The following is an 18589-nucleotide window of genomic DNA, read 5'->3' as shown; positions in this document are numbered from 1 at the left end:
AGGCCGCGTGTGAAACTGGGCAAAGAGGACTGCCTCGAAGGAGGCCCCCATAAGCCCCAGAACCTGCATGCACTCCTGGATGGAGAGACACGAGGAGTGCAGAAGGCGAGACACCGACTCCCGAATCCGTGAGAACTTGCAATCCGGGAGGAATACCCGGGCTGCAGTAGTGTCCATAATCATTCCCAGGAAGGTCACCCTCTGGGAAGGTCGGAGAGAGAGGACTTCGGGAAGTTGACTAGCCAGCTGAACTGTTGCAGAGTCTGAACAGTGATCCTGACGCTGCCTTCGGCCTGGAGACGAGATGGAGCCTTTATCAGGATGTCGTCCAGGTAGGGCAGCAGAGATATGCCCCTGGTACGGAGAAGTGCCATGAGCGGCGCCAAGATTTTTGTGAATACCCGTGGGGCTGTCGCCAGCCCAAAGGGAAGGGCGACGAACTGATGACGACGGTCGCCAATGGCGAAGCGCAGGAATCTGTGGTGAGATTCTGCGATAGGGACATGCAGATAGGCGTCCCGGATGTCCACCGACGCGAGGAACTCCCCTCGAAGAAGCAATAACGGAGCGGATGGATTCCATCTGGAACATCCGCACCCGCAGGGACTTGTTTAATAGCTTCAGGTCTAGGACCGGACGCACTGATCCCTCCTTCTTTGGCACTACAGAGGAACTGGGACAACTACTCCCCGGACCAGAAGGGAAGAAACCGCTTGTAAAAGGGCCGAGGCTCGGGCTGGGTCCCCCGAAACACGAGAAGGAAAGAAACGTTCCGGAGGTCTGGAAACAAATTCTATCTTGTAACCGGAAGTTACAATTTCCAGGGCCCAGGCGTCTTGAACGTGAGCTCTCCAGACTTGTTGAAAGGCTGAGGACTGCTTGGGAACCGCGGGGCAACCAGGAAGGTTGAGGCTTAAAGGAAGGCTTCTTGCGAGTCATCCGAGGAGGGATGCTGCTGCGTCCGCTGCCTCTTAACGGTCGAGCATCCTCTGTGGGGGGCACCGGGAGGTGGAGCGGTGCTAACCACAGGATCCGTGGCCGCCATGCGTTCCATAAAGGCCATGGCCGCGCGCGAGACTTGGGCCAAGTCCGGGGCCGCCCTAGATATGGCAGAGGCCCAGGAGGGCTCTGAAAGGGCGGTGGAGGGACTGGGCTGGATTGGAGGAGGGGGATGATCCTGTCCTGAGGCAAGGCAAGAGTCGCAGGATCCAGTAACTGATAGAGGCAGGCGGCATACCTTACAGGATCCCAGAGGGACCTGAGTTGCCGCCTTAGATTTTTGGGGGGCCCCAGGTTTAGGCATGATGGCGACAATCCCAGAGTCAGGGTCTCCAAGCTTTGCAGAACGCTACAGTCCTATCGTGACCTGTGAGGAGCTGGAGGAGCAGCCAAGCGTGGAGCAGCGCTGAGGCAAAGCGGAAGCGCCAGAACAGACGCGATAGGCTCCGCCCCCCAGTCGCGTCACAGATCGCGCGGGAAATATAAAAAAGGCAGACCCCGGCTCTGAAAATAGTGTCCACCGCCATGAATTAAGGGGTTAAAAATCCCTCCGCGCAAACGGGAAAAGGCGCAGCAGCAAGGCGCTGCGAATAATCACACCCCCAAAAAGGAATCCCTCCTCCTTCTCAATCCAGCAGCCACCCTGATCCACAGGTAAGCCCTAAAGAACCACGTCACACAGCTAGTACGGGGGGAGGGGGAGATTGCAGGAGAGCCGATGTACTTATCTGAGTCCTGCAGTCTTCACTCTCTGTTCCGGACCAGCGGGGTCACCTCTTTAGTCATCTGGCACAAGGAGTGGCAGTGCTCTGGATAGAGGGCAGGAGTAGGTGACCCTGGATCTGGAAGGCCACCGGAGATGCAGGTCGAGCCCAGTCCCACTTATCTTCTGGGGGGAAGGGGAGGTAGCCGGGGACGCCCATTCAACCCCGGTGCTCGCTCCACTGAGAGACCAGGGACGCCATGCGACCCTGCGTCCTCTATTGAGAAAAAAACAAACAGGAGAAGATAAAAATTACAGTGACAACCCTGCAGGAGCAGGAGTGTCACCTCCTTATCCGACACTAAGCTAAAACTGAGGTCCTCCTGTTGGAGCATGGGGGTATAGCCAGTGGAGGAGGAGCTGTTCTTTCTTATTTGCATAGTGTCTCCTTCTAGTGGTGGCCTAAGCTATACCCATGGTCTGTGTCCCCCAATGGAATGGGCAAGAAAAAGGGATGCGGCTTATGCTCTCGGTTTGATTCTAGTATATGTCCCTTGAGTAGGTATTTGCAATAATATATACCCGCTTGAATATATTACTTACAGTTCCGTCGGTCAGCACGTTGTGGCGTCCCACTTTAGTGGGCTTACCTGACGCTGTAAATGGTAGTGGTATATTCAATGTTACAGTTAGCAAGTGGAGAAATATGGTCTCAGCATGAAGTTTCAGCCTGATGATGCGTCTGTGTTGTACTAAATTGCCTGCCATCTAAGGCCTTCTGACCTTACTGTTAGGCCTCTTGCACACGACAGTATGTTTTTTTCAGTATTTAGCGGTTCTCAAAAAAACGGATTTGCACAAAAATACGGATGACGTCCATGTGCATTCCGTTTTTTGCAGAACGGAACAGCTGGCCCCTGATAGAACAGTACTATCCTTGTCCGTTATGCGGACAATAATAGGACATGTTCTGATGCATTAAAATGAAATGAATGGTAATTTATACTGTCCGTATACGGAACGCAAAAAATGGAACGGAAACGGGAAAAAAAAAAGTTTGTGTTCAAGAGGCCCTAGGATGTGTTGGGAACAAGCTTCAAATGGCCCAGACAGACCACCAGTAGAGAGGATCGTTTGATCCACTGACAAACACGAGCAGCACCCTTGATATGTGCAGGACATCCTGTGGTCACATGTGTTGCCTCTCATAGCAAGGCTTCCCAATGGCATTTTTCAACATTATAAGGCTCCATTCAGACGTCCGTAGTGCATTGCGGATACGCAATACACCTGGCCGGCAACCCCATAGAAATGCCTATTCTTGTCCGCAATTGCGGACAAGAATAGGACCGGAAGATCAGGGCCGCACTCCGGAAATGCAGATGCGGAAAGCACACTGTGTGCTGTCCGGATCTCTTCCGGCCCCATACGTCTGAATGGACCCTAATACTCAACCCGCACCCAGCTCTCCCAGAAATGTCTCCACCAGGTTGCAACACTTCCTTGGCCTGCCCGGTCTCCAGATTTGTCATCAATCAAGCATTTATGGGAGAAGGTGAGACCCCAGCTTCAGCAACCCACAAGTGTGCAGGAGCTAGAAGCTCAGCTCCAACATCTGTGGACAAATGTGCCACAGAACACCATACGGAATCTGTAGGTCTCCATGCCCTACCGTATCTCATCTTCTATCCAGGCTACAGGCGGTCCAATAGTATACTAGAGCCTCCTTTCAATTGTACAGTATTCCCCAATAAAGATATCCTTTCACTCTAATCAGTTACCATATTATTAACCGTATGAGACACACCTGCACATTAGACACACCATGTTTTAAAAGAAGGAAAATAAGAAAAGAAAATACAGCATTTATTGCTTTATAAGACAAACCTGATAATGAGATGCACCTAGGAGGAGAGAAATAGGAAAAAAAAAATACTTTTCATCAGACCTCCATATCAGATTCTCAGTTCAGACCCCCATATCATATTCACAGACTACACCCCAATTATCAGATCCACAGCTAAAATAAATAAATTAACTTACCTCTCCTGCTCTGCAACTACTCTGCAGGTCTGGCGGTGTCTCCTGCAGTCACACTCCCTGCTCTTCTCCAGGCCCGAAGGAGACCAGAGAGCGGCTAGTATAGGCAGCGCTTCACTCATTGCTCCCCACACCTCCTGTATACTAGTGAGTGCTCCGATATTGGAAGTGCTCATTAGAATTCACTTTTTTGGGGGAAATCTTATAAAGCGAAAAATACTGCATTTTTCATCAGACCCCGGATCAGACCCCCAATGTTACTCAGACCTGCAATGTTACTCAGACCACAGCTCATACCCGCAATGTTAATTAGACCTCAGCTCAGACCCCTAAAAAGACTTCAGATCAGATGCCCAATGTTAATCAGACCCTCAAAGTTAATGAGACCGCAGCTCAGACGCCCAAACAGACCTCAGCTCAGATCACCAATGTTAATAAAACCCCCAATCAGACCTTAGATCAGGTGACCCAATGACGCACAGTGTGAGGTGACAGAGTGCACCTATGTCCTCACGCAGGATACAGGTCACAGCACAGCATGCGGTACCAGCACAAGAAGAGCAGGGAGCAGAGAGTACAGAGCCCACACAGGGAGCGCTGTATTTACTTCTCCCCAGTACTACTGTACTAATGGTCGCTTCCATAATGGAAGACGCACTGACACTTCCCCCTCACTTTTAGGTAAAAAAAAGTGTGTCTTATAGGGTGAAAAATATGGAACATATATCATCGATACATTCACACACAGAAAGTTTCATTCAATTCCAACAACTCCTTGTAGATGCAGTATTTAAAGATATTTAATTTTCAGGCAAATGTAGTTAATGCAATCAACAAATCAACTCGATGGCACATTTAATAGCATACTTGCTTTTAATTTTAACATTCTACAGGTCATTTATTAACATAAAATACTAAACATCCACAGATGGAAAACAGATTTTACTATAATCATTATAAGAATATTTTCTAGCCTAACAAATGTCAGTGTTTCAATAACAGTATATATAAATAAAACATACAAATGTGTAACTTAAATCACCAGATAAGGTTACATTCCCTTTTTATTCATTTCCTAAGAAGATCAGTTTAGCAATAATAGGTGGAGATAGCTATATAAGCAAACAATTATTTGCTTTAGGGGTCATTTTGCGGTCTGCAAAACACGGATAGTGGCTGTGTGCATTCCGCATTTTGCGGAACAGAACGACCGGCCCTAGGATAGAAATGCAATTGCGGACAAGAATATATCTTTTTTGGGGGCCACATAACGGAATATGTACACCGTGTGCGGTCCGCATCTTTTGCGTCCCCATTGAAATGAATGGGTCTACATCTGTTCTGCAAAGTTATGGTCACAAATATACGGAATCTAAAAGCTTTTGGGATGGTTGTGAACAGAGCTTACATTGTTACTAAAGGGTGAACTTTATTTTGCAGTCCCATCTACTATGCAGGTATCAAACCATGAGCATTTATCCATGCTTCTGATTTAATGGCCAAGAGATTATTCCCTAAATTAAGTTGGGAATGGCTCTCAGATTCATAATGTTGGGAGATACCATTGCCACCTGTGTCAAATGGCAAACACAGTGTCACAGAATGTGCAAGTACATCATTTATTTCGTTTCTTATGAAAGTTGCCACTAACACTTCCTTTCTACATTCATCATTTGCTATTGTTGTGCAGTTCGCCAAACTGTTAGTTTAAGCATAAAACAGTCTACCTACAAGTGTTATATATACCTGATTATGGTTTTTCTTATTCTATAACATGCCTACAATTAATTCCCCAAATGTAAATAATAATGAAACAGTCCGGAGTTTAATCTGGAGATGCAGGCAAGTACCAGTACAACTTGAACCCAGCCTTTATTATACCAAGTGAGAAAGGTTAGGGACCTTGATGTTGAGGTCTCCAATATTTATATGTCGTGGTAGTTCTGGTAAGTTCATACTCTTCACTGCAGAAACTGCTCTGGCTGGAGCTGCAGAAAATCCAGTCTGAAGTAAAAATCATGAGGGAAAAAACAAAACAAGGATGGTTAGACATTGCACAATGATCACGTTACAGCAGAAAAACCTTCTCAGGATGACCAAACTGTTCATCTGTTAAGACTATCCTATGCCAGCAAAGAATGTAGTTAGATATTGGGGCATTTAGACATGGCACCTCAAATAAACTATGACTAGTAGGATGGAGAGGGATTTGTGAATAAATCTGTCCTGTGGATGAAGGTTTACACCTGCAACATCTGATTGTTTACCTGGCACAATTTAGGTTACATAGGGAGAATGCCTTTTGGGAGCCACAGTAAACGCTAGCTGCAATTCATGAGCTTCAAGCATGGAAGTACTGAAGGCCGTCTGCCATGACCCACAGCAGTGCACACCTTGCAGAAATTCCCCACAAACTAGTAATAGTTTAAAATAAAAGAATATGTCAGAAGTTTAATGTTACGTCTTTTGCCAGTTCCATATCCCTATTATCTCAAATGGGCCAAAAATAGTGCTGTTTGGCGAATAGGAGTCATTAAAGAATACTGCAGATTCCTAGTTAGGAGTCTGCCGTATTCAAGAGGTGCATGCTCCCCCCACACCTCTCACTAGAGACTGACAGCTGCCACGTACATAACCAGATACACAGCAGCTCATAGAGCCGAGGGGAACAAATAGGAAAATGTATGTGTCCCCCATACTTTGTTACTGGTCAGCATAATATGCTGATAGATCTGATTAGCGCTTACTGTAGTGGGAAGTATCAAGAGAAGATGGAACCTTGTTTTCTCTGCCGGACTGTATGAGAAACTTGCAGACTGACAAATTTTCCTATGATTTTCCCTACTTCTCTTCTAGGTTTAAATTTAGATCACGAGTATATCAATGGTCCAAAATAGCGTACTCTCAGCTTCTAGTGCTGCTGCGACACTTTACAAGGAGAGAGAAAACATTCCATCAATACTTACCAACACTTAGTCATCAGAAAACCAACCTAGATCTTTGATATACGGTGACTAGGGATGAGCGAACTTTGTGTTTCAAGTTCGGCGTACAAGGTTCGGGTTATCTAAGAATTCAGTTATGGATTCCGCTACCACGGACGATAAGTTATGGTAGTGGAATCCATAATGGAATTCATAGATAACCTGAACCTTGTACGCCGAACTTGAAACACAAAGTTTGCTTAACACTAATGAAGACACCTTCCTATTTACAGCGCTGTGGTCCTCAAAACTAGGGTACTTTTCACACTGAGTGGCAGGGTGCACCTAAGGAGAATGCATTTAACAGATGCCACTAAGTACCATCTGTCCCCCATAGTTGTTTACCGGCTCTGTATGGAATAGCACAGGCCGCTGTGCCATGCAGTAAAACAACAGCACCCCATACAGATACTCACTCAGAAGTATCCATCAGTATAATAGGGGACTAAGGGTCCATGTAACATATGCGCCAGGAACTTTTCTGACCCACATTGCAGGTGTAATGTGAAAAGACCCTTCCTAATGGAATCTATTTATCTGAATTTATAATATTCTTTGCTTATTATTCAGTAATACCCTATGTAACCTTTCCTACCAGGCTAGTTACAGAAATGTGTAAATGCCAGAATAGTACAGAAAAAAAATGGTAAAATGAGTCATAAAACAAACTGGAAGATGATGTTACGGGAACAGGAAATTCTAACTTCTTGGTCTCTGCAATGTAATCCAGGTTACCAACATGTTGTTGAAAATAATACAGAAAGTCAATGGTACCAAGTACTGACCCCAAAGTAATGCAAGTAAACAATGACATGCATTGACCCTCTATTTTTCAGAATGGTTAAACAGAGACCACTATCAACCAGCACAGAAAGCAAGCTGAATTGTGAAATATGCAATGCAAGAGCAGACACTTACAGGTCAAAATACCACAGAGAACAGTGCCAGTAATACTGAGCAGAATAACAGGTCCAAGCAGCTCTTACTGAAAAATCATCTCGCTACAGCTATTTTTCACAATCCAATAAGGGATACAAACTGCCAGAAGGTCAAGTAAACCTATTCCTAGTGGCAACAGGAGTCAGTGTGATATTCCAGTGACAGTTTAACCATGTAAGGCCACGTTCACATCTCTGGTAAAACATTTCGGGCAGGCTGCTCAGGCAGAGAACAGCCTGCCAGAGATCATTGGATTCGCCATTGCCGGACACACACGAGTTGAACACGCAGGTGTTGTCTTTGGTCTGATTTGAACTAGGACCCTAAAAGCTGCAAAACAACAGTGCTAAGCACACCATCGCTATGCTGTACTGAGGCCGGATACATTTTTGAATTATCCAGATACAGAACTAGATAAACATAGCTGATCAAATTATAGGCAGAGGAAAAGGGTCCCACAGTCTGTACAATCAGTTTTAACACCAGTATATGGCAGTACTAAGATATGTGCTTTTTGTTGTAACACTGTGTTTGATAATAAATGATGCTTATTGAAAACAGAGCGGTGTGTCGTTTTTTATTATTATAATATCAACACCTCCATATATAACATTTCTGTATATCAACTGTATATCAACTGCACCCTATATGGTATTGTGGTGTATAGTGTAATGTGCTGCTGGTAACAGCAACAATATGTTCTATGATATCACATAATAATAACACACTGTTCGTCCCTTGAAAACAGTGTTTATTAACAAAATAGTGCTATAAAATAAAGCACTGAACGGACTACTGTTATACTAACATAGCAGTGAATTACAAATGTGTAGGTGATAGTACATCAAACGATCAATATCGCAGTTGAATCACACTGCTAATAACCACCCCTAGAACATATTGTTGCTGTTACCAGCAGCACATTACACTAAACACCACAATACCATATAGGGTGCAAAAGTGAATATACAAAAATGTTCTATATGGAGGTGATGATATTTAAATAATAAAAAAACGACACACCGCTCCGTTTTCAACAAGCAGCATTTATTATTATCACACACAATGTTGCAACAAAAAGCACATATCTAAGGCTACTTTCACATTTGCGGCAGGACGGATCCGACAGGCTGTTCACCCTGTCGGATCCGTCCTTCCGCTATTTCGCCGTGCCGCCGGACCGCCGCTCCGTCCCTATTGACAATAATGGGGACAGGGGGCGGAGCTCCGGTGCAGCACGGCAGTGTGCGCGGCGAAAGGCCGCCGGACTAAAAGTCCTGCATGTCCGACTTTTTAGTCCGGCAGCCTCTCACCGCGAACTGCGCCGGAGCTCCGCCCCGGCCCCATTATAGTCAATGAGGATGGAGAGGCGGTCCAGCGGCACGGCGAAATAGCGGAAGGACGGATCCGACAGGGTGAACAGCCTGTCGGATCCGTCCTGTCGCAAGTGTGAAAGTACCCTTAGTACTGCCATATACTGGTGTTAAAACGGATACCCTCTGCTTAGTTCTGATAATTTTCATCATACACATTTTTTTTCTATAATAGCAGTTTTAAGTGAATTTAATAAAAGATGGAGTTTTAGATACATATATAGTTAGGACCCCTAAAGGGATTTTTTGGTCAGAGGACCGTTTTATTTGTTGTCATTATAGCATTGAGCATCAACTCACTGTGCTCACTGATGTAATTGTACATGACAGGTTGCAAAGGGGTTAATGACCATGATGAAGAGGAGGGTCATTAGTAAAGTAAGAGTTTCTAAGCATAAACGATACTACCAGGAATGGGGTAAAGTACACATTAATATAGAAATGACATTAACTCACAACTGATAATGATATAATAAATATGCTTAAAACTAAAGCAAAGGTTGTTTAAAAGAGAAGTGAAGCCTGTGGACAAATGCCCTTCACTAAAAAGAGGCATTCATAAAGTATATGACATAACAGGTTATAAAACCATCTGTGACACATGATCTAAGGAAGTACTTTTATCTAGTAAGTTCATTAAAGATAATGGACAGTTGTAAATTCCAGCAGAGTCCAGATAGGGCAGGTGTGTTTTCCTTCATAAACAGCGCCACTCTTATCCAGAGGCTGGTACTGCAGCTCAGCCACACGGGAGGTGCTTTCTAACTTTGTACGATACTTGGGAATTACTCGAGGCAATAGTTGGGACGATTATTAGGAACAAATGTTAGGTACTGGCATGTGTACAGATCACCCAAGGAACAGGCAAACTGCTCATTCTTCTGGCTATATCAACGTTCATGTGGACACCTAAATATTAGTTTCAGGGCAGCAGATGGTGCAATGTAAGGCCTCATACACATGACCGTATGTATTCTGCGGTCTGCAAAAAATATGGATGACGTCCGTGTGCATTCCGTATATTGCGGAACAGAACAGCTGACCCCTAATAGAACAGTACTATCCTTGTCCGTAATGCAGACAATAATAGGACATGTTCTATTTTTTTGCAGAAAGGACGTGAGGACGTACGGAAACGGAATGCACATGGAGCAACTTCCGTTTTGTTTTTTTTGCGGCGCCATTGAAATTAATGGTTCCAAATACGGTCTGCAAAAAAATTGAACGGACACGGAAAGAAAATACATTTGTGTGCATGAGCCCTAAACAGGGATGTGCTGCCCAGACACAATTAATCTGTAAGGGGATTGCAGCAGCCATTGCTCTTCCCCACACAGTGGAGGCGATTACTTTACGTAACTGCAGCTCCCAACTACCCTGACGAGCAGGCAGTTATCAGGAAGGAATACAATAGCCATTATATCAAATACCTGTATGCTATTCTATGTCAAATTAATTAATCAGATTGGCAATAATATAATAAAATAATATTAGAGTTGTAATTATGCAACAATGTATAAGTCGCATAATGGAAAAGTGACTTAGAAGAGAAGGTGATACTAAGGGCAAATGACGCCTTATATAATTGGTCACCTGTTTTCATATATCTGTCTGCATGGAGGTAATGCAAAGTGAGAAAAATCCGGAATTAGACTTACCGGTAATTCTGTTTCCATGAGATCACCATGACGGCCACACAGGAGATTGACCCATGACCTCTGAAGGGGCAGGAACAGAGAAGAGGTTAAATTGCCCCCTCCCACCACCACTCCTCAGTGTTTCAAAGATTACTAAGTGCCAGACTCATAACACAATAGTTCAAGGTATTACGTCATACCTCAAAAAGGGAAACAACAAGGTATTACTTCATACCAATAACAAAAGAAAGGGGAAGGGAATTATGGGCCGTCATGGTGATCTCATGGAAACAGAATTACCGGTAAGTCTAATTCCGGATTTCCATTTCATCACCATAACGGCCACACAGGAGAATTATAAAATTATACAATTAGGGGGGGGGGGGGCAACCGCCTGAAGGACTTTGCGTCCATATGAAAGGTCGGAGGACCTCGATAAATCCAAGTGGTAATGTTTAACAAAGGTGTGTATGCTTGACCAGGTGGCTGCCCTGCATATGTCATCTAGGGAAGCGCCTGCTTTTTCTGCAAAAGTGGTGGAAACTGCTCTAGTGGAGTGAGCTCGAACGTTTGCGGGTGGATCCAGGTTTTGAAGTTTGTAGCAGAGAGAGATGGTATCTTTAATCATTCGGGCAATAGAGGACTTAGAAACTTTTAAGCCCTTATTTTTCCCCGCAAACTGGATGAGAAGACGGTCAGATTTCCTAAAGTCTTTTGTGACTTCCAGATATTTTATTACGGTACGTCTGACGTCGAGAGTATGGAAGTCGCTTTCCTTCTGATTTTTGGGTTTGTCACAAAAGGAGGGGAGGATGATTTCCTGGCTTCTGCGATAGTTGGAAACTACCTTGGGCAGGATTCCCGGATCCAGTCTCAAAACAATCTTATCGTCGGAGATAGTCAGATATGGTTCCCTTATGGAGAGTGCTTGTATTTCTCCCAGTCTTCTGGCCGAGGTGATGGCGATGAGAAAGGTGGTTTTGAAGAAGAGTAATTTTGTTGTGCAGTCTTCCAGCGGTTCAAAGTCTGTTTAGGACTAAGTTTAGGTCCCAGGTAGGAGTACGAGATCTTAGGGAGGGCCTTAACCTGGTTGCTGCTCTACTAAATCGCTTAACCCACCTATGATCAGCGAGACTGGTGTCAAAGAAAGTACTGAGATTTGCACTTTCAGTGTAGAGGGTGTAAGTCCCAGCTCCAGACCATTCTGCAAGAAGTCAAGGATCTTCTGGACCTTAGGTTCTTCTTCCATATCTTTAGGTATATTGCAGATGTTACTTTCTTCCGACAGCATTTCATTGTGGAAATTACTTTGTCAGAGAGACCTTGGTGTTTTAGTATGGTGACCTCAGGATCCAGGCTATGAGATTGAGGAACTGTGGAGGAGTATGAAGAATAGGACCTTGATGAAAAATGTCCTGGATGGGAGGTAACTTCCAGGGTTCCTCTATTGCCAATCTCTGAAGTAGGGAGAACCAGGTCGTCTTTGGCCAAAAAGGCGTGATCAGTATAACTGTCGTCCTTCCTTCCATGATTTTCTGAATTACTCTCGGAATCAGGGGGAGAGGGGGAAAGGCGTATGCCAAACCCCAATTCTATATGAGTGAGAGAGCATCGATTCTCCAGGGGTGGTCTCACGGGTTTAGCGAACAGAATGTTCCTAGTTTTGTATTTTTTCTTGAGGCGAGCAGGTCTATTATGGGTAGGCCCCATCTTCTGGTTATTGTCTCGAACACCTCCTATTTCAATGACCACTCCGACTGGTCTATTTTCTGTCTGCTGAGGAAGTCTGCTTCCTGATTCAGAGAGCCCTTCAAGTGGACTGCTGAGATAGATTTCACTTCTTTCTCTGCCCAGGAGAATATTTCTTCCGCAATGCTCTGGAGTCTTTTTGACTGTGTACCTCCCTGGTGTCTGAGGTATGAAACAGTAGTCATGTTGTCCGATTAGGATCTTCACGTGGTGGTTCTTTAGAAACCCCCTGGCTGCATTCAGGGTCTTCCAGACGTTTCCCTCTCCCAGGAGCCCTGGTAGTATCTGTCCTTGACCTTTGCCCCCAGCCTGATTTGCTGGCATCCGTGAGAACCGTAATTGACGGGGATTTGTTCCATGGGACTCCCCTGGACAAGTTTCTCTCCACCATCCACCAGGATAGGGATATCTTCACAGATCTTGGGATCCGCAATCTGATGTCTAAGGATCCTAGTTCTCTGTTCCACTGATTCAGAAGCCAGTTTTGCATGACACGATAGTGGGCCTAAGCCCATTCTACTGAGGGGATACAGGAAGTTAGGAGACCCAAGAGGCTCATCGCCTCTCTTATAGAACATTCTCTTTTTGATTGGAATCTTCTGGCTTTCTGTTTGAGGGACTGGATTTTGGCCTGAGGGAGAAAGGTCTATTGCTTTTGCGAGTCCAGGGTTACACCTAGAAATTTCATGCTCGTAGAAGGATGTAGAACAGATTTTGTCCTGTTTACAATCCAGCCCAGCTCTGACAGACGGGACAAGAATATTTCTAAGTGTGGTAGCAGGAGTCTTGTCGAGTCGCCTATGACTAGGAAATCGCCCAGGTAAGGTACTATGTTGAGTCCTTCCTGTCTCATAGGGGCTACCATCTCTATTACCAGTTTTGTGAAGAGTCTCAGGGCAGAAGAGATCCCGAACGGGAGGGCTGTAAACTGGAAATGAAGGATCCGGTTGTGTAAGTCGTGAACTGCGAATCGCAAGAATCTTTGATGGTTGGGATGGATTGGGATGTGATCATATGCGTCCCTTAAAACGATCGAGCACATGACTGCTCCCATGTTTATTAGGGGGATAATCGACTTCAGGGATTCCATTTCGAATTTCCTGTACAGGATAAATTTGTTCAAGTGTTTTACATTTATTATTGTGCGAAAGGATCTTTCTTTCTTTCTTACTAGGAAGAGAGTTGAGTAGAATCCCTGATTTAACTGGGAAACTGGGACTGGAACTACTACTCCCTTTTCTACTAGTTCCCGGATGCCTAAAATAATGTTTTGCTTGGAATACCTGGAGCCTACTTTGGTGATGACGAATCTTGTTAGAGGATAGAGGTGAATTCTATTTTGTATCCCGACTGGATGATTTCCAGAGCCCATGGTCTTTTTGTCGTTCTCTCCCAGGGACCAAGGAAGTCTCTCAGCCTCCCCCCGACTATGGCGTCATTGTTTGTCAACAGACTTAGACTGGGGTTTGAGAAGGAAACCCCTTCCTTTACCTCCTTTAGGGTAAGCCCAGCTACCTGATTTGCCCTTGCCTCTATAGGGTTTGTTTTGGCTAGAGTAGGGACGAAAGGACTGGTTTCTTCTATAGGGTCTGTCTTCTGGGAAGCCCTTCTTCTTATCAGCAGCCTTCTCTAAGATTTTATCTAGGACAGGCCCGAAAACGTATTCCCCCGAAAAGGGGATCAAGCAAAGGTTCATTTTGGAGGTTTAGACAAGCATTAGACAAGCTCGCGTCCCTGGCGCTGAATCTAATAGATTCGGCCGAGGCATCAGCCAAGAAACCTGTAGCAGATTTTAATAACGGCAATGACTGAAGAATTTCCTCTGTGGAGGTTTTGTTCATTAAATAGTTCTCCAGTTCGTTCAGCCATAAGAACATGGATCTGGCTACAGACATGGTCGCTATATTAGTTTTAAGCCCGTACATGGAAGCCTCCCATGATTTTTTTTAGAAGAGCATCCGCTTTACGTTCCATCGCATCCTTAAGCTGGGCCGCGTCTTCGAATGGCAGGGCGGTCTTTTTATTTACTTTGGCCACCTGAATGTCGACATTTGGAATTTCGTCAAATAATTTTGACTGTGAAGGGTCAAATACTAGGCAATTTTTGAATTCTTTAGATATTCCTAGTCTTATCTCTGGTTCGGACCATTCCTCTAGTACCATGTCTCTGATATTTTCATTTATGGGGAATACTCTTGCCCTTTTAACCCGCAGCCCCCCCCGAACATTTCATCCTGGATTGAATGGGACCTGGGGGCCTCCTCAATCCCCATGGTGGCACGGACTGCTTTTAGCAGGTCATTCATCTCATCCGCCGAGAAATAAAATGTTCTATCGCCCTCCGAAATTTCTCCTTCGGAAAGGGAGACATCTCCTTCCCATGTTTTGGAGGAGGGAGCCTCATCCTCCATGTAATCCGAATCGGGAAAGGAGGGAGCTTTTACTCTTGGGCGTTTAGGGGGTTGAGGATGGGGAAGGTCAGATACACCGGACCTGGCGGCTCTCAGCTCTTCCTGTACCACCGAACGGATGCTTTCCATAAGTGAGGGCTGTTCCTGGCGGATTACTTCCGAAATGCAGTCTTTGCATAATTTTTTAGCATATCCCTCAGGTAATTTTTTTGAACAAGTTAAGCAACGTGGAGGCTTTTTAATTTTTTTCTGTGCCTCTTTTACCTGGAGATATGGAAAAAAGAATGGAGGAGAGCCGTCAGAAAAATACAACAAGAATGTAGTAAGTTAATAAAAAATGGGGGTCCCACCAGGGGAACTTACGAAAGGCAAAATGGGGGCATCGAGTTCCATAGAACCCTGTAGCTCAGGACCCGACATGCTGGGGGTGCCAGTGGAAACTGGTACTTACTCAAACCTCAGATCAGCGTCTGCCATGGCTTGCCCGCTTTTATCTGCTTTCCGTCCCAGAGATCTTCCGGGTTGGGTCACATGACCGGAACCCGGAAGTGACGTCAATTGTCCTCGACGTTGGCGTGCGCGCACGCCGGCTGCTACACTGCCCGGGAGAGGAGGAACTATGCGGCCCGGGAGCAGGCTTCAGATAGACCGGAACGAGTCCTCCCGATATCCCCAGCATAAGCACGTGGCCGCCGGCGGACTGGGGAGCTCCCGTCTGGAGCTAAGGTAAAACCAGGAGACCGTCCTCAGAACCTCCTGGAGATGAGAAAAAACTAAAAAAAAGAATAATTTCCTCTTCATCTCCCTGGCGCGCAGGGAGACTCTTCTCCGCCCCTGGCCTCAGTAGGGAAAGGAACACTGAGGAGTGGTGGCGGGAGGGGGCAATTTAACCTCTTCTCTGTTCCTGCCCCTACAAAGGTCATGGGTCAATCTCCTGTGTGTCCATCATGGTGATGAAATGGAAAAGGGGTTATCCTACAACAAACATTTATCACCTATCCACAGGACAGATGATAAATCTGTAAATCACTGGGGCCCCCATCAATAACTAGAATGGGCTCCTGAGCCCTGTTCAAGGGTAGTTTAAACAGAGAGGTAATGCACGTAGAAGATCTGGTCGGCACTCGGGCTTCTGGCAGTGCATATGGAAGGGATGTAGTGCAAATTGAACAAGTTATCCCGGCAGTTGCTCTTCTTCAATATGCTTAGTAAAGCAATACAGCATAAGAATATGCTTTTATCACGCTATATTGGTTTATTCGGCACACTGAAGAACAACTAGTGCCGGGATAACTTGTTTTCTAAATGCACACAACCCATCCATTCAAAGTCTGTAAAACTTTTAAGAAAACAATGTAATCCTAAGCACTTGCTCTTCTTCAATATCAGATGGGCGGGTCTGACACCCGTCACACCTGACAATCAACTGGTTAAAGGGGAGGCCACGGGCCGTGCCATCGCCTAACCTGGCAAATGTACTGAAACCCAATTATTACAGTGCAATAAGTTTATGCTGATAACACTGCTTTTTAGGGCCACATTCAATGGTTGTCAACATGTGGCCATAGCAAGTATAGTGTATACTGTATACCAATGTGTATAGTGTATACTAAACATTTGTCACAGTTAGGCATCGGCTCTGATGCTGGTGATATAGTTTTTCATGGAAACTCACCTCAGATTTCTCAAGTTTGTTCTGAGCTTCTACTTGAGCAACAACTTCATTCATATTTGTCTCCAGAACCATCCCGCCCATCACCATTTCATGCAAAATATAATGTACCTGCAGGCAGAGGAGAAAACCCATCACTGATTGTATATCTACCAGTATGTTTTCATCCTTTGAGGAAATGGCGACTTTGGAGCCATAACTTTTTTATTTTTCCATTTACATATGAGGTCTGTTTTTTTGTGGGGCAAGATGTATTTTCTTATAGCAGCTTTTACTTTTGCTTACAATCTAGAGAGAAGCTGAATTTTTTTTTCCAAATGGGGTGGAATTGAAAAGAAAAAAAAACTGCAATTCTGCCACAGTTTTAAGGTTTTCGTTTTGTATGGCGTTTCCTATGCGGTAAAATTGACCGGTTTATACCTTTTATTGTCTTGGTACTTCGATATCATTTGTATAGTTATTCTACTGCACAGCTTAGTATCAGTCCCAACCAGAGATAATGGCGCACGCCATGCTCTCATAAGCGGCCGCACAGTGGAGAAGGAGGGAGAGTTTCTCTCCCTCTTCACTGTGACATGGCTGGCCACTGCCACCCATGAAATAACTAAAAGCCCAATAGGGTTGTAGAAAGAGAAACTCACCGCAGTCCTTGTGGTGCTAGATGCTCACAGATTACTTGCATTCCAATTCTGGAGCATCTGTTCTTATGGCTCTATGATGTGCCATTCCTTTATTATTTCTACTAGCAGTTATGACTGAATTGCTAGCAGTCTGCAGTAAGGGTACAGAGGGGAGGTAACCAGATTTAGAGAGGGAGGGGGGGGGGGGGGGCCCTGCACAGTCTCACTTAATCCAGTCAGTGCTTCCATTCTCACAATGTGCAGGGACACCGCCCCAATCTGGTTACCTCCCCTCTGTACCCTTACTGCAGACTGCTAGCAATTCAGTCATAACTGTTAGTAGAAATAATAAAGGAATGGCACATCACAGAGTCATAAGGACAGATGTTCCAGAATTGGTATTACATGGGGAATGCAAGTAGCTATTAAAACAGGCATGTCAGGAGTGGTAACAGGTCCTCTTTAAGTCTGTAAATGGATAGTTGGCTGCCAGCACGGGCAAGCTTCTTCCATGCAGTGACTGAAGTTTATGTGCTACTTGCTTTTACCATATAGAGACTGTAGTCTATATCAATGGTTCTCAACCTTTTCACTTGTGATAAGAAGTTTGAACCGAGTACCCCCAAGGAAACGAAAAGTGAAATATTAACATCAGTAAGTCTATTCACTTACTAATGTATTGTTATTATTCATATTGCTTCCTTTGCTGGCTGGATTCATTTTTCCATTACATTATACACTGCTCGTTTCCATGGTTACAAAAACGCTGTAATCCATCAGCGATGGTCATGCTTGCAGACTATAGGAAAAAGTGCCTTCGCCTCTGGTGGCCGGGACTGTGGGAACTCACATCAGCTGGTGCTTTTTTCTATAGTAGGCAAGCACAGCCACCACTGATGGATTACAGAGTGGTCGTAACCATGGAAACGAGCAGTGTATAATGTGATGGAAAAATGAATATAGCCAGCAAAGGAAGCAATATGGACAATCACAATACATTAGAAAGTGCCTTGTATTAACTTTCTCTACATGAAAAATGCTATTTGCTGAAGTGACACAACCCCTTTAAAAGGGTATTCGGGTTATGTAAAATTATCCCCCATTCACAGCATATGCAAAAACTATTAGATTGGCAGGGGTCCTACTGCTGGGACTCCCACTGATCACAAAAACGAGGACCCGGTATGCCGTGGAGCCACCCGAAATAAATTGAGCAGACTGTTGGGCATGTGAGCAGTCGCTTCATTCATTTCCATGGGAGTTTCAGCGATACCTGAGCACTGTATGCATAACAGACCGGCCATTATGGGGTACTTGGTCCCCAATCTCATGATCGTAGGAGGCCCCAGGAATAGGACATATAATAGTTATCCGGTATCCTGTGGATTGGAGATAACTTTACATAACCCGAATACCCCTTTAGATGTTCGCGCTACAATCCACTAAATATAATTCCAAACAT

At 44.9% G+C, this 18589-nt stretch overlaps 1 protein-coding gene across 1 annotated transcript in view; it reads right to left on the bottom strand.

Moving 5' to 3' along the window:
* Window positions 1–4593: 4593 nt before the first annotated feature.
* Window positions 4594–18589, bottom strand: part of LOC120985916 (AP-3 complex subunit sigma-2) — a 91246-nt gene continuing 77250 nt past the window's right edge. The window contains exons 5-6 of the mRNA XM_040414137.1: window positions 16511–16618; window positions 4594–5746 (exon numbers count right to left, since the gene is read on the bottom strand). Coding sequence (XP_040270071.1) covers window positions 5618–5746; window positions 16511–16618 — 237 coding nt within the window. The 3' untranslated portion in view covers window positions 4594–5617. The remainder of the gene's footprint in view (window positions 5747–16510; window positions 16619–18589) is intronic.

The sequence above is a fragment of the Bufo bufo genome, chromosome 1, assembly GCF_905171765.1.
Source record: "Bufo bufo chromosome 1, aBufBuf1.1, whole genome shotgun sequence".
Lineage (NCBI taxonomy): Eukaryota > Metazoa > Chordata > Amphibia > Anura > Bufonidae > Bufo > Bufo bufo.
Note: the sequence above shows the minus strand (reverse complement) of the source record. Positions and strands in the feature narration are given on the sequence as shown.